The sequence below is a fragment of the Elephantulus edwardii genome, unplaced genomic scaffold (genome assembly GCF_000299155.1).
Source record: "Elephantulus edwardii isolate Elephantulus edwardi_28Jun2011 unplaced genomic scaffold, EleEdw1.0 scaffold00151, whole genome shotgun sequence".
Taxonomy (NCBI): Eukaryota; Metazoa; Chordata; class Mammalia; order Macroscelidea; family Macroscelididae; genus Elephantulus; species Elephantulus edwardii.
The window spans coordinates 6,050,591-6,067,634 of record NW_006399901.1 but is presented as its reverse complement, the minus strand read 5'-3'; the positions used below and the strand labels follow the sequence as shown (position 1 = coordinate 6,067,634).

At 43.6% G+C, this 17,044-nt stretch overlaps 1 protein-coding gene across 1 annotated transcript in view; it reads right to left on the bottom strand.

Moving 5' to 3' along the window:
- The window catches only part of UBE3B (ubiquitin protein ligase E3B), a 58,800-nt gene that overhangs the window by 24,251 nt on the left and 17,505 nt on the right, over positions 1-17,044 (bottom strand). The window contains exons 7-12 of the mRNA XM_006894834.1: positions 15,972-16,054; positions 8,570-8,675; positions 8,164-8,284; positions 6,857-7,034; positions 4,077-4,240; positions 1,681-1,848 (exon numbers count right to left, since the gene is read on the bottom strand). Coding sequence (XP_006894896.1) covers positions 1,681-1,848; positions 4,077-4,240; positions 6,857-7,034; positions 8,164-8,284; positions 8,570-8,675; positions 15,972-16,054 — 820 coding nt within the window. The remainder of the gene's footprint in view (positions 1-1,680; positions 1,849-4,076; positions 4,241-6,856; positions 7,035-8,163; positions 8,285-8,569; positions 8,676-15,971; positions 16,055-17,044) is intronic.

The following is a 17,044-nucleotide window of genomic DNA, read 5'->3' as shown; positions in this document are numbered from 1 at the left end:
AACTCAAAGGCACGCAGTTCAAACCCACCCACAGGCTGCTCTGCAGGAGCAAAATGGGCAATTTCCTCTCATGTGATTTAAGGTCTATAAACCCACGGCAGGGTCAGCTATGAGTCAGTTCCTACTTGACAGTATATTAACAACAAGTGTTGTAGACAGGATTAGAGGACTGGATGACCTAACTCAACATTTACATGTTCTATCAGGGTTCAGAAAATGTTTCTGGAAAGGACCAGAGTATTTTGAGGTTTTATGAATCGGTGGTTTGAGTTAAAACTTCTCTGTACTACCATCGTCATATGAAAGCATTATATGAAATAATAAATTGAAACAAAACACAAAACAAGCCAAAACTAACTCTATGAAACAATTTGGTTCTGAATCCCATGGGCTTGCATGAACTGGATTCAAAGTGATGACAGCTGGTTTGGTTGTTTGGTTTATAGACATGTGAGGAATGAATGAATCAATAGGTGTGAAAAGACGGAGGCTCATAACACAAGGTGTAAAATGCAGTAGACACATCGTCATCCACAGAGCGAGTGGCTTTTACAGCTCACTCAGACCTTTTGAACTCACAGCAAAATCATGCCAACAAGATCTGCGTTGTGCTCAAAGCAGGGAACTTTCTTCCTTGTTTGGTTAAAAAAAAGAGAGAGAGAGAAAGAAGGGGAGCTCTGGTGTGCTAGTGCCAAGAAGCTGCGCTGCAAATCCCAGAGGCGTGTGGTTCAAATTCAACCAGATGCTCCGCTGGAGAAGGAGGGGCAATCTTCCCCTGTACCAGGTGGACCCGATCCGAGGGTACACAACAAAGGGGGTGGGGGGGAGAGGGAAAGTCAGACAATTACAGGCGATAGAATATTAAACAACCAATAAAAAGGGAAGTTTCCAAAGAATCTTCAATGGAACAAAATGCTTAAAAGATGGCAGTGATGGAAAAGGAAGGATTTTATCTACACAGGATGTTGAACTGTGGGACTGAGAGTGGGGTAGCTTAGCTTCTTTCTGCGTGTCTGCATTTTCCAGTGTTTGATAATGAAGAGATACATTCTTTACATTCAGGGAAAAAACTCCAAAAAACCTGACTTTTTGCTCTTTGGTCTTAGCCACAAAAGCTAGATGACAAAGGAAATGTCACTGTTTGCAAAGCGTCGCAATAAGACATACATGTTGTGGCTCCAAGGCCTCCCACCACCTGTGGCAAGTGTGCCTTCCCTGCCAAGCGCAAGAGAAAGTACAGCTGGAGGGTCAAGGGTGAAATGCCATGGGTACTCGTCCTGTGAGGCACCTGAAGACTGTCTACCGCAGACTGAGGCATGAATTTCGTGAAGGAACAATGCCTAAACCCAAGAGGGTAGCTGATGCAGCACCCAGCTGATCTTAAGAATTCCAATGTTCTGCAATAAATGTTCTGATACTAAAAAAAACCAAAAAAACCCAAAGCAAAACCCCCTAACTTTCTACAAGTAACGTGGACCTCACAATCCAAATGAGAGCTGCACACAAGGGACACAATGAAGTGCCATGACTGAGGCAAACTAATCTTTGAAAGGAGCAGTTCAAAAGCACGCTCCTTCAAAATCCACTGTCCCAGTCATGGAGGGTAGGAGACTGCCCATGTTTCCTGAAACAAAACAGAACTATTTTCTCAACCTGAAAGGCAGGAGGGGAGCCCCAGACCTGTGAGTATCTGTAGCCGGATCTGGGTGAGCGTGGTGAGTGAGGTCTGGTAGAGGACACAGATGTTGCAAACCTTCTGTACTTCTGCAGAGTCCACCCGCTTACCACCGATGGGCCGCAGGATATTCCGAACTGATGCTGACTTCTGGAATGCACGCTTGAGGAGATCTGGCATGGAAAGGAGAAATGTGTGAGTGGTGCAGCTCAAGCATCCGCCCCACGCCAGCCCAAAACGAGAGGAGCCCTTCACAAAGCTCCTACCCCATGGCCGAGCCAGACAGGGAAGATCGGCCTGACTCGAGTCATCTCATGGAAATAAGGCATTTCTGGTGGCTGAAGTGGTAAGGAGTTGTATCGCCAAGACAAAGGCATGTGGTTTGAGGCCACCTGCTGCTCTGAGGGAGAAATGTGGGCAATCGCCTCCCATGTGATTTACTGCCTCTGAAAACCCACTGGAGGCTCAGCTATGGGTTGGTTCCCATGCGATGGGAAGCAACAATGACAACATTTTGAAAGAAACTTGTTTGTCAGTGTGTACCATCGAGTCTGAACCAACCCAGAGCTGACCATCGAGTGGGTTTTCAGAAGCAGTTAATCACAGAGAAGGAGACTGCCCATCCTCCCATGGAGAAGCTAGTGGCCTTGAACTGCCTGCCTTCAGGATTGCAAACTGCAGTGCAGCTTTTTGCCACTGGGCCACCAGAGATCACAGAAATAAAACAGAACATTTAAAAATCCTTTTCCTAGGATTTCAAAGACCTCTTTAGAGTCTTAGAAAAATTCTCAAGTGAGAATTTAATCAGTCCTATTTAATTATTACAAAGGATTCTTGGGCCCAATTGATTAACATCAGTATCTGCAGAGGTGAAAGTTCAAATGACTCTGTTGGAAGAAGGAGTGGCATCCACTACCTAAACAACATGCCTCACGTAACTATGAACTTTGAAAAACAACGATAGTTATAGAAGGGCTTCAGGTCTTTTGTTCATAGGGTCGCTATGAGTGGTGCTCAACTCAATGGCAATCAACAACAACAAAAACTACTGAAGGAAAGGAGTGCCTGGGTGGTGCAAAAGGTAATGTGCTGGATTAGCAACTGAAAAAGTTGGCGGTTCAAATCCACCCAGAGGTTCCTCAGAAGGCCTGCTGATCCACTTCCCATTGTTGATCCCAAAGCAGGAATGTTTATGAGATGTGCTTTGTTCACAGCTTTAGAAATTCTAGGAAGCAGTTTCTACTCAGTGTGATGGCGGCTGCCAGGAGTCAGAACCGGCCTGACAGCGACAATAAGGGTAGAGAAGCAAAGGTGGAGGAACCTGGTTGAAGTGGCCTACTGGCAGTGCTGTCAACCCAAAAGCAAGTGGTCCAAGCGCACCAGTGGCTCTGAGGGAGAGAGATGGCCAATCTCCTCCTGTGCAATTTACTCTCTGAAACTCAGTGCAGGGTCACCTAAAGGTCAGTTCTGACTCAAAGGGCAATGAAAGTGAATGAATTAGAAGGGTATTTTATAACTTCAAATGCTGCTAAGAAAAAGTGCTAAGAGCACTTCTAACTGGTTATGAAGTATATTCTAATCTTAAACCTCCCCATTTCTACCCTGCTGAAGTTTTATCTGCTGAGCTCACTCAGCCCTGACAGCTGCTACGACAAGGGCTCTGCAAACACTCAGCAGCAGAAAGCAAGCCACTCAAACACAGGTAGGTAATGCTATCGTGTTCTGTACTTGGAGCTTTTATCAGAATGGGCAAGATCCTACAGCAGGGATGCTTATGCGGTGTGGCCTGCTATGTGACTCAGAGACTCCTTTATAAAGAGCCCTGTAAAGGTTTCCCTTATGATCACGAACACAGAAAAAGTCTACTTCACAGAGAAATGGGTCGCCTTTCTTTTTTCCTGCTAATGAGAAATCTTTCATTTTGGCCATTAGAAAGTTCAAAGACAAATGTGATGTTCAGAGGGAGCCATGGTGGTCCTCACAAAACAGGTATCTGTGGATGGTCTTCTAGAAATAGGATCTTGATTTCATTCACCTGTACTTCCTTGGGTGGCCCAAGCAGTTGGTAACTTATAGGTTGGCAGTTCAAATCTACCCAGTGATGCCACTGAAGAAAAGCCAGCTGGTCTGCTTCTGTCAAGTTTAGTCAAGAAAGCTCTAAGTGTTAGTATGCAAAGCCCGGGGTCATCATAAAATACGAGGGATCACAAAAGCAATCCATTGGTGGGTTTTGCTTTTATTGGCCCTTGTTTTCTAGTCCTGATTTTCCATCATCGTTTTGCTAGATGCAAACTTGACTCAAGCAGTGTCAAGACAATGGGGAAGGTACGAGCGACGGCACACGGGGTGGGCAGGGACATGGGGACAGTCACCTGGACAGTACCCCTCGTGCGGTACTCACTCTTCACTGGGAGCACGTTCTGGGGGGATGTGGGTGGCGCGGGGGTTGGTTCCGGGTTCTCCAGAAGCTTCTTGCTCAGGATGTCGCTGAAGAAGATGCGGATGAGAGGTACACCCCACAGGAACTGCAGCTGTTTGGTGATCAAGGGCATTGACTTGTTAAGTCTAGGAGAGAGTGGGAGAGATGAGGCGCGTCAATCTGACTGTGGGGTTCCTGCTTCTCTGGCCAGGAGGCTTGCCACAAGGAGGTCCAGCTAGTCCTGGAACTTGACAAGAAAGAGGCCTGGCAAGTGTTAACACAGACCTCTCGTCTTGGCTGCTTCACTCAAGTTTCCTGAGCTGCTGCCTGCCTCACTTCCGCCAGAGTCCCTGGAGCATCACCTCCGACAGCCTCGGTACCTGTGCTTTATGCTGCTCACTGTCCACCCAAGAGAGAGCTCGGCCTGGGCTGCCTCCGCAGTTACACATGCGCACTCCTCCCTGTGGGCTGGAGCAGCGAGGCTTTTCGGCTGGAGACACAAGGATGTGTCCACTCAGGTTCAAGGAAAAGGAAGCAAATGTGGGGATTTCCTTCTCTTGCCTTCAATTTGCTGCCCGAGAGTACTGACCATAGACAGACTCTATGCCTCAGGCAGAAATATGAGCAGGAAACAGATGAGTTTATAGCTCCCTTGGCTCAAAGCATGTCTTAATCTTGGCGCAGGGTCTGCTTTCAAATTCTTAAGGCTGCTTTCTTTAATCTATTCTTTGAGCTTGTTGTTGATTGCCTTGGAGCGGAGCAGGACTCATCGTGGTCCTATGAACAAAACGCTTGAAGCCTTTCTATAACTATGTCATTTACCTAAGTTCATAGAGTTTCCAGAGGCATGTTATTCAGGAAGTGGGTGCCACTCTTGCTTCCAAATTCTTTGAGCCTAGTATTTGAAATGTTTCTTTTTATTTTATAAAAGATACCCTACCACTTGAAAAAGACCTGGAGTGTCATCTATTCTCTTTGCATACCTTTGTCTTATTTTTGCGCCAAATATATTCGTCTAATCAGTCAATAATTACTTCAAGGTGCCAAGAAAATAAGAGAGGAGGGAAACTAGATTCATGGAAATGGAACCACCAGAACGAAAATAGTGAGAATGTGCACTGTAAAGAATTGAACCAGTTTCACTGAACAACTTACACAGAAACTGGTGAATGGAGGCTAACTTGCTGTGTAAACCCTCACCAAAATCATCGTAAATTATTAAGTTAAAAAGTGGCAGTCTAGAAAATAGTACAATTTACACTCAAAAGAGAAACCTTTTAACTTAAAAGAGCTTATTACAAAATAGTATCACATTTTTGTACAATATGATTTATTAGCAATTACAGGAGCTCTGGTGGCCTAGTGGCGAGAAGCTGCACTGCAATCTCAAAGGCAGCTGGTTCAAATCCACCAGCTGCTCCATGGGAGCAGAATGAGCAACCTCTTCCTGTGCAATTACCTGCCTCTGAAAACTCACTGGAGGGTTAGCTATGTGTCAGTTCTGACTTGGTGGTACAGGACAACAACATAAGCGGCTTCTTTTGATTTGAATGGCAGTTCATAGGGCAGATCGGTTTTCCATTTTCCCATTCACACACATTTTGTTTAATGACACGGATTGCAATCTTCACTTTGTAACAGCACTCTTCCTATGATTCTTCCCTCCATTCATCCTTCTGTCCTCTCCCTTCCTGACTTCTGAGCTTTAATCCTGGGTGAAGGTCATCCTTTGGATCTTGTATCTGATTGTCGCAAGGCCTGAGTCCCTCCCTGGTGTTACTGTTCACCTTAAAACTTATCTATTGTTTGTTTGGCTGAAGGTGGATCCACTGGGTGAGTTCAGCTTTGGGCTCTAAAGGCTTACTAAAGGTCTTGGGGGCGCCAATAGACCAGTAAGCATGGTCATTTTCACGATTTTGAGTTTACTTCACACTTTCCTCCCAATTTATCCAGGACTCTCTAATGTGATTTTTTTCAGACTAGTGTAGTGGCAGCTGGACACCATCCAGTTCTTCTGTCTCGGAGTCATGGATGTTCCAAGGTCCATTAGTCCCATGGACCAGCTATTTCTATGAGCCTTTGTTTTGTTTTTCTTCTTTGCTGTGGACATGAAGAGACCCAAAGTAACACCTTAGAGGGCCACTCATAAGCTTTTAAGATCTCAGTCCCTATTCACTAAAGTAGGACGTAGAATACTGTCTTTGTGGGCTAATTATATCAACTGATCTTGATGTTCCCGGAGACCATGGCTCTGAGGTCCTAGGACCAGAGACTCATTCCCTCAAGATTATGGCTAAGAAGTTGATATAGTTGTCCCCGATTTGCTCTACAGTATATATGGATATATTTGCAGCACACACAAAGATGCATATAGAAATATCATCTGTCAAATCTATCTGTGGCCACGGATGCAGCTCCTTTTCCTGGCTCTCATCTGTTTGTCTTACCTGCTTGCCTATGTACCTACTTGTAGATGAATATCTGTTGTTCCTGACCATGCAGGATTGTGTATGGAACAGCACTTACCTTTACTGTCTGTGACTGTGTCTTATTTACCTTAGTTATGGTATGCTGATCATACCCTTATGGTGTATAGCCTGTCCCTTTACTCAACTTATGTATCTATTACTTAAAAACCAATTTTATCTTAAATTGGAAGGGAGGAAGGATGAAAGAAAGAAGGGGGCAGTGTATGTGGGGGGGGGGAGGGTCAGAGGGAGGAGCAAGTGACAGGAAAGGTGTAGACTGACCTCGATGCTTACCCATAGTCCACAGATTGGGAGAACCAGCCCAGGACAGGGTGCCAGTGGGTCAAGTTGGACTTCTTCTGTGACACGTATTTCTGACAGTAGCACAGCATCTGGGTGAGCAAGCTCACAAACCCATCCATCTCCTCTTCTAACACTCGGGGGCTGAGCGAGCCCAGCTGTAGGAGGTTGCCTACAGAGAGATGTCCTGTGTGAGTAACCCTGCTCTCTGCCTCGGGCTTAGGCAGTGGCATCTATGTACAATGAAAATTTCACACAGAAAGGGACCTGGGGGCTGACATGCAGACATCAGGGGGAAATGTATGGGCTGCATAAACAGGCCTGAGCTGGTTTCAAATCCTGGCTCTTTCAGGGGTGAGTCATGTGACATGCATGCCACCTTTCAAACCTGTTTCTTATCTCTAAGTCCGGAATAATGACCCAACTCTTATATACACTTCATATAAAGAGATTATATGAAGAAAAACATGCCAAATGGGTATTAGCTATTGTTACATTTTAATATTACCCTGCCTTCTTAGAATCAATATTAAAAAAGGACTTGTTGAAGGGTATTCTGGATGTCCTGGGAACCCACTGGTGTCCAGTGTTTACCAAAGTCACTGAAAATCCCTGGTAGGAGGAGTCTCATAATAAACTCCTCATAAAATTTAGCCCAATAAAACATTTTCTGTGAAACATCATTTCTGGTAAGGCGGTTAAGAAGTATGTACTTCCAGTGGTTTTAAGCGTTTTTATTCACAAACCTTTTCTTCGAACAAAAGTTTATTTGGGGGGAAAAGAGTGACGCAGACACTTCACTCAGATCTAAGTGTCTCCTGACTACCCATCCTCCTCTCTCTCTTAAGAACTATCCAGGCAACTCATCTGCTTTCCCTTTTCTCACCCACTTGCCAGGTAGACACGTTCCCCTTGTGATTTTAACATATACTCTCTCTACTTTCATTGCCTATCTTTTTTTTAAAAAATATTTTTATTATTAGTTTTAATGAACATCTACAGAGATTTTGGGTTTTCATTCATTCATTGTTGCACTGTTTTCTCTACCCTCCTCCTCAGTTTGTTCTTCTTTTTTCCCCCTTGAATGTCTGTTTTAATTGTCAATAGCCACAGCGTTTGTCAAAGCCAGATCTGATTAATCTCCTTTGTCAGTGTGTCCTTTGCCATTCCCTATCACTCTTTTATCATACACATTTTCAACTGTTACCAAAGCCAACGCACAACCTTTACGAGGGTGAAATGCAAATCACGCAGGTCTTTCTCCGAACCTTAAAATGCAAAGCCCAGCCACAGAAACTCACCCATAAGGCAGAGCGTATGGCATCCTTCTAAACTCTCACAGACGTCATGGCATCGCTCTTCGTCTCTTAAAAATATGATGAATTTACGAAGCATGTCATGAGATTCTAACACAGTGAGACGCTGCGGACAATTGCAGAAAGGTAAGGTAGAAGCTGGGTGCAAAGAGCTTCCCCTCCAGCCTCAGGTCTCCCACTGCCAGGGCACTCACTAGGACATCTAATGGGGCCATCGGTGGCAAGGAGGGAGGGAACAAAGACTGCTTCTTGGGGTTACCAACATAAGCGTGACCCCAGTGGCTACAGGTTTCGAAGTAGAATTGGGGGCAAGAGAAAACATTTTTGATAACTTTGGAGAAGAAATGGAGGTGGAGTTGACTAACCGGACTTTGCAGAGTCAAAGTCTTACCTCTGGCGCCAGAATGCTGAGATGTGTCACCAGGGCTGGCACAGACATGATATGAATGAGGAAGGGCCGAAGCAGATTGTCTGAAAACTGGGCGGCAATCACAGGGCTAGACACACACAGAACACCTCAGTCAGAGGACATCCTAACAAGACAGTAACCCTAAAAAGTATGCTTCCCAGGACTTCTGGGAAAACTGAAGGCTGAAAGTAGTCGAGTCAGAAACGACTTGTAGCTGACACCTTGCTGAATTTTCAGGCTGTAAATGCAAAGATGATTTCCTATCTTTCGCCCTCAGAGCAGCTGGTGGGTCAGAACTGCTGGCCTTTGATTGGCAACACAACTCCTTACCCACTAGGCCACCAGAGCTCCAAAGGCTCATAGCGGGGACCCAGGAAGCAGTTAAGTCAATGACGGCAGTGCTGTGATGTGACACCACGCTGTTACTGAGGTCAACTGGCATAATAGTTCATAAAGTTTGCTGAGCCATGTCTGGGGTCTTGAAAGCACATTGTTATATTGTTGAGCTGGATTGATTCATAGCAGAACCTCGAGCAGGTTTTTTCTGAGGCAGTAATATCTCACAGGAGGCTGCCCATCTTTCTCCCAGGGAGCAGCTGGTGCATGCCTATGGGTTGGCGGTGCAGCTCCTTACCTCTAGGTCACCAGAGTGCCCTATTAAAAGCACCTGAAAAACCATCTAAGATGTAACTTCTTGTTGTTGTGTAGAGTCAGAATCGACCCATAGCTGACCCTCTGGCAGGTTTTCAGAGGCAGTTAATCGCACAGAAAGAGAATGTCCATCCTTCTCCCACGGAGCGGCTGGTAGCCTCGAATTGTGTACCTTTGGGCTTATAGCACAGCTTCCTGCCACTAGGCCACCAACTATTGGTCCCTATTTGTCCAGAGCAAAAGAGAAAGAAGGAAATCAATGATTCTAAGAATACACAGTATACAGGGCAAAATGTCTACAGGAACCATGGCCTAATCTATTCTGAGACCAGAAGACCTAGCAGGTGCCTGGCTACCACTACAGACCAGTCTAATCAGAGTCACAGTAGACGGGTTCACACAGGCTGGGATGAAAATGTGGAAGAGAATTTCAAACTCCTAAAACAAAATAATCCACACTGCTTGAGTCTGGAGGGACCACCTAAGAGTATGATCCTTGAGAGATTCTTCAAACCTTGAACTAAAACCCCTAAGGTCACCTGACAGCTACAGATGGGTCAACAGATTCTTTAAAAAAAAATTACCAATAGAGACCGAATGACCAACAATTATAGACAATGCATTTCATTTACAATCACTTGTTTTGACTTTGTGTCGCCTTATATACATTTTTTTGTTATATCCTACATTTATTTAAGCAAATCAAATGTGTAGAGAGAGGAAATTAATGAGTTCATAACATTTTACAAATACCGAAAGAAGACACAAGATTATTAATACTCTGAAAAGAGCACATCTGAGAGGCAGTTCTGTTGTCGGAGAACACTTGCAAATGATCACATTGAGGCCACGGTGGATTTGTCCATCTCTCATTCTTCTTCTGACATCCTTTAAGTAGTTTCAATAGATAATCAACTATTTGCTTCCAAATGAACATATTAATACTAATGATTATGGTTAGCCTTGAATGTTTGTGAAGGTCAATACTCTACAATACATGCATAATGCTAGCCTTGCTGTGTTATTGCTGTACATTAGGCAGGGGGAAATAATGTCTTATTACACATTTACTGTGACATTCACTGAGTTATGAACTAGTTTGCATAGGTTAGTCCTTTGGGCAGCATGATGCTGCTCTAGTCCACCTAGGCTTAAAGATTTACAGTGAAGAGGAAAAGAATATGAATTAAAGCATTTCTACTAAACATATATTGCAATAGCTGGTGTTGACAATTTGCGTAACAAATCCAAATTGTATTGATAACAGTATATCTTTCTGTAAGCCTATGGTCTAAATGTTAGTACTGGTAAAGTCTTGAAAAAAGAAACAAAAAACAAACAAAACCCCCAAACAAACCCACCAAATTTCTACATATTTTGAAGTGACTGCAAGCTAAACTGCACTATAGAAACACTATATAAGGAAGCTCTGGTGGCCCAATGGTTAGAAGCTGCACTGTCAACCAGAAGGACCATGGATGGGTCCACCAGCTGCTCCATGGGAAAAAGATGGACAGTCTCCTCCCGTGTGATAAACTAACTCTGAAAACTCACTAGAGGGTCGGCTATGTGTAATCTGCTGTTGTTATCATTACTAGATGTTCACTTTCAGTTGTTAAAAGATCAGAATTCTAAAAATAACAAGAAAAAAAGGGACTAACCAGAAAAACTTTTTAAAAAAAGAGATAATTGACTTAAGTGAGTACTAACTTAGGACAGAGTCATTACAAGGGAACCCCGCGGTAAGTCAGAGGTTTCCTATTCCAGCTTAAATGAAATCTGCCATTAAATGAACTTCTCCTTCCTTCTGACCTGCTAAGCGAGGCTCTCACTATACTTATGATTTTTTTTATTTGATAGTGCTGTTTTAGACCAGGGTGTCCAACAGAATGGTCTATGATGATGAATGGTCCAAAGGGACTTTGTTCAGTAAGGCTGCCATCCGCTATACATGATCACTGCTCACAAAGACAATGGAGAAACCACATTTTTAATTTTATTCCATTTAAATAGTCTCACATAGCTAGTAGAGAGGAGACTTGGAACCAGGGGTTGGTAAACTATGGCCCACAGGCCAAATTTGGCCTAAGCCAACTGCCTATTTTTTTTCCTCTTTCACTCTTAATGCCTTATTATCTTTAGATCGTTAGAAATCTCATTTTCTAACCTCTGCCAGGGAACAACGAAGAATGAAAAAAATCCACAAATTACTCCTTGTAGCATTTCTGCAGAACAAAGTATGCATATTAAAACTCAATAACTGGTCACTGCCAACTTTAAACCAACTCATAGCTGACCCCTGAGGTGGGTTTTCAGGGGCTGTACACTGGGAGGAGACGGCCCACCTTTCTCCCTTGGAGCAGCTGGTGGATTTGAAACACCTGCTTTTAACCCAAAGTTGTGGCAGCCCAACTCTCCGCCCACTAGGCGACCAGAACTCCCTCAGTGCAATCTGGGAACACATAATAAGGGTATAAAAAATAAAATGGTTAGTTCTAAGTGTGGATCATGGTAACTTGCATGCAAAATAGTATTCATTTTGACTTGTTGTCAACCATATATCTTGCAAATCCAAAGAAGTTTACTATCCGGCCCTTAAAGAAAAAAGGTCTGTCCACTCCTACTCTAGACTTTCTCGAGGTTAGCTACAATGTTTATATAGCCGCATAGGGTCCCTATGCCTCGTAGTTGACTCAACAACTTCTGGACCTGAACCAGTGTAACCACACTGAAAAATATGATTCCACAGGTTATGTTTTTGCTTTAATGTTGTCTGGTGAGAACATATGCAGCAAAGAATATACTAAGAGTTTCTCTAGGTAAAATTTTGGGACATTTGTTACATTCTCCAGTTTGTGTAACTGTTCTATACTTCTGAGTTGCTTCTTCCTCACTAACATAAACTCACTGTACCCCAAAGGTTCCTATCTAATCTTTCAAGATGTTATTGTCAGTCTGTCCTCAGATATTCTTAAAAGCTCAGAATCCTTAAGGCCAATCACTTTTTGTTAGCTCAGCTACAGTAGTAGTCATTTTCAAGGCAGATTTAGAGAATATTTTTAGTTTAAGGTTTAAAGATTATCTCCGGGCAAAAGTTTCAGGGGTTCCTCCAGCCTCCATGATTCCACAAATTCTACAGCTCTTGAGCATCTGAAGTTCTGTTCTGCATTTCCTTCCCCTTTGACTAGTCATTTTTGTAATCTATGAACAAAATCCAATGCATTGCACTGGGAAAGACCTCTCCAAAGTACTGACGAGAAACGATGTCAGTCTGGAGACGGTGTGCTCATCGAGGCCATGGTCTTTGCAATTATGTGCTGTGCATCAGAAAGCTGGACAACGACTAGGGATGACAGAAGGAGAACTGATGCCTTTGAGCTGTGGTGCTGGAGAAGAGTACTGAATATCCCATGGACTGCCAGGAGAACAAACAGGTCTATCCTAGAGAGGGTGAAATCACGCTGCCCCTTGGAGGCAAGGATTCTGAAGCTCCGTCTGACATACTCTGGGCATGTTGCAAGAAGAGACCAGTTCTTGGAGAGGAACAACACACTGGGATAACCTACAAAATCAAGACCTTACACCTCAAAGCAAGGGACCAAATCACATAAGGTACTTAGCTGTAAAAAAGTTACTTCAGCAAATACTCTTTTTTTAAAAAAATTTTTTTTCTTATTGCAAATATATCTAGCAAAGACCTCTTGTCACTGCAACTTTTTAAAGGTACACAATGTATTGACAGCAATTACAGTAATCAGCTTTGGAACCCTCTCCCTCATTACTGTGATCTTCCACTAGTAACTCCCCTGTCGTCTTCCCTCCTGCCCTTGGTGATTAGTAATACACTTTGGTCTCTACACACTTGACTTTCTGCTTTTTTTAAATAAAGGAGCTTATACAATATATGTCATTTTGAAAGTAGCTTATTGTATTCAACATTTCTTCAAGCTCCATCATACTGTAGCAAGAATCAAGACTTCATTTCTCCTACTGCTGAAGTATACTGTTGTCTGTCTGTAGCACACTTAATTTATCCATTCATCTGTTGAAGGCCATTTAGATGGTTTCCACCTTCAGGTATTGTGAATAGTACCACAGTGAGTACTGGTGTACAAATCTCTGATGTTTGCGTCTCTGTTTTCAAGGTGTTTTGGGATATACCTAAGAGTACAATTGCTGGCTCATAAGGGAGTTCTATTTTCAGGGGTTTTTTTTGGAACTACCGCACTGTTTTCCACAGTGGCTATACCATTCTGCATTCCCACCAGGAATGGGTAAGCATTCCCATCTCCCCACATCCTTGACCACATCTGCTATTTTCTTTCTTATTTTAGCCATCTGAGTTGTAGTGTTAGAGAGAAGCGCTGAACATCCACGGATAGCCAAGAGAACGAGAGATGTGTCTTGGAGAGGGTGCAGTTGGAGTGCTCTTTGCAGGCAGGAATGATGAGGCTTCACCTCACAGACTTCAGGCATGTTGCTAGGAGGGGCTATTCCTTGGAGAAGGACATGATACTGGGAACGGTGGAGGGTCAGCAAAGGAGAGGAAGACCCTCAACCAGGTGGAGTGACACAATGACTGCTACACACGGCTTCTGTGTGTCAGGGTAGCACAGGATAGAACAGGGTTCAGATCTTTCGTTCATAGGGTCGCTATGAGCCATGCTTAACGCGAAGGCACCTCACAGGTGGACATTCACAGTATCGCTCTGCGGTTCTGATTTGCATCTCTCTCTCTTATGGGTAGTGATTCTGAGCATTTTTTCTTGTTTGGTGGCCAAGTGAATTTTCTCATCGGTGAAAATGTTACTCAGATCTTTTGCCCATTTTATGACTGGGTTGTCTTTTTGTTAAGTTGTTGATGTGTCATACAGATGTGGGCTTTTAGCATCTTGCTGGACATATGATTTCCAAAGAATTTTCTTCTCTTAGCAATTTTTCTTTTCACTCTTAGAGTATCAAGTCTTTTGAAGAGCAAATGCTTTCATTTTTCTGATGTTCCACTATTTGTTTTGTGTGGCTTGTGTTTTTCGTTATTACATGAGGTAACGCCTTGTTGAAATAAGGGGGCAGTGGTGGTGCAGTCTGCAGGGAGTGGGGCTGCTAACCAACAGGCCACTGCACTCTGCTGCTGGAATTCACCAAGCGGCTCCACGGGAGACAGAGGGGCAATCTACTTCCGAGTGACTTAGAGCTTTGGAAACCATGTCAGCCATGAATGGAGTCTGACTTAAAGGCAATGAGGCTGACTGTGGTTGGTTTATTAAACTACCCAAATATCACAATCTGGGCCTGACAGTATTGTTTCTGATTTATTTCCCCAAGAATCGTATTAATTCACTTGCAAATTCAGGTCCCTGACCCATTTTGAATTTGTTTTTGTGTGTGGTATGAAGCACAGGTCTAGTTTCACTTTCTGGTGGGGAAACCCAATATTCCCAGCCTTGTTTATTGGAGAGACTTTGTTTCTATCAAATGGACTTAACATTCTTGTTAAAAAAATCAGATGAAGAGAGGAAGACCCTCAACAAGATGGACTGACACAGTGAAGGTAACAATGCTTGAGCATTACAGAGATGAAGGAAACGGTGCAGGAGGGGGAAGGTTCGGAATTGTTACTCAGAGGGTCACGATGAGTCTTAACACACTTGACAGCTTCCACCAACTACTACCTATGATGATTTAGTCACCTGATAAATTTTAATATTGATTACACGTTTAAAATAAAAAAGAAAATTAACAGGTAAGTGACCACAGATGTGAAAAGCAAGGTAGTCTATGCACAGATCCCCTTGAAAAAATATGAAGTTAGAAAAGACCAAAGGGTCTTGGGATTGTGGGACTTCTTAGAGCCCAGCGCTCAGGTTCGCCAGGGATCAGCAGGTCACTGAGCAGAGAGCGTCCACCGAACCTGGTCTGGCCACGACACTTCCTGGTAAGAGTTTTTATCAATAGTTCCCCAAGTTGGTACTCCCCTCAACAGCTTATTACCAAGCAGAGTTTTTCACCTTTAGCAGTTCTCAGAATTAAAGGTATAACTTCACCAGGAATATTTATAACTTCTACTTTATATTTCCAAGGTAACTGAAGGAAATTACTGCATCCTCGCTGGTCCTCCAAATCATAACATCTCAAATCTGTGTTCATAAAATGATCTCCTTCATCCTCACACTCTCCTCTCTGTGGGGCTTTATTTTGCCCTGGTCTCCCTTGATTTTGCAAAATAAAAACTTATGGGGGTGGGGGTGGATCCTGTATCTTGGCCATTGGCAAAAGAAAGCCACAAATTGTGAACAGCTTCCTTCAGACTGCACAATAAAAATCTTCAGGTGGCGCAGCTGCGTGCTGATGAATCGGCGACCCTCTGAACCTTGCCCTTTCTTATGCCATCCTCCCCATCGCCTCTGAGCCCACTGTTACAGTCACCATGCAATCTATCTTGTTGAAGGTCTTCCTCTCCTGCTTCGACCCTCGACCTTTCTGAGCATGATGTTCTTCTCCAAGGACTCGCTCCACCTAACAACATGGCCAGAGTATGTGAGCTGGAGCTCTTAACACACAGGCTAAGAGACTGATAATGAAGAGCAGTTACAGACACATACTTTCCCGTAGAGCAGTACTTGCTGTGGTCTCTTGGCGATGTGAGCGAGCCCACACAGATAATGAAAGAAAGACAAAACAAAGGGGCAAGCACTGAGACGCACTGGCACTGGAAGAGCGGCTTCCTACTCACCGCAATGCTAGAGAAAAGGCTGCCGTTAAAGTGCCTTTGGACAGAGAAGGCCGCGGTCTCGCCAGGCCATTGGTTAACAGGATCTGAAAAGGACAGGACATTTTAACTGGTTAGGGGGCAAAGTTTATTTTCTATTCTTTCATATGCAAAAAGGAAGCAGACCGAATAGAAGTGCAGGTATATGTCTATCTGCACAAATGTTTATTAGCAGACACAATACATACGGTTTAATAAAATACTTTCAAAAAAAAAGAACCATCAAAGTACAATTGAGTGGTTTAAACAAACAAAAGACTGCACTGGTATGCTTTTTTAAAAGGAGGGAGGAGAAAGGGGATGGTTGGAAAGTTTAGTACATCATTCCCAAGTTTTTATCAAAAGCCATTAAAAAAAAAAATTAGCGGCCATTAAGAGACCAAATGTAAAATGTCAGGGTAACATATTGTTTTACAAGCAATTCAAAGTTCCAATGTCCACTGTCCACTTCCTCCTGGAGACAAGTCATACGAACTTTGGCCATCACACACCCTCACTGCACAGGACAGTTGTGAGAATCAAATCAGGAGACTGACCATCACTGATAGGAAAGGGAGGAAAGGACTCCATCAATATTGGTTCTTCTCAAACTCCAGAATTCCCAAACCCACTGCCACCAAGTCAGTTCTCATGGCGAACCTTTCATTGGGTTTTCGAGGCTATAAATCACATGGGAGGAGATTTCCCATCTCTCTCCGGAGGAGTGGATTTAAACCGCCCACTTTTAGTAACCTTATATATTACACACTATGTTAATCAAGCTTCTGGCAATTCCCTGGGGGCACAAAATGCCACAAGGTGCAGAATGGAAAAAGCAAATTAAAGACATGAACACTGAGATTCCAGCTACCAATCAAGAAGGAATCTGAAGGAATGAAGCCTGAGTTTAAAACTTCAGTGACTGGATCCCCTACAGCCTGCAAAAATGCAGAGCATTCCAGTTCTCTCCTTCTCGGAGTCATGAATGATCAGAGGCAGGGGAAGGGAGGGGGGGACATTAGGCCTTAAATTCTTCTTGTAAAAAGTCTTTCTATGAG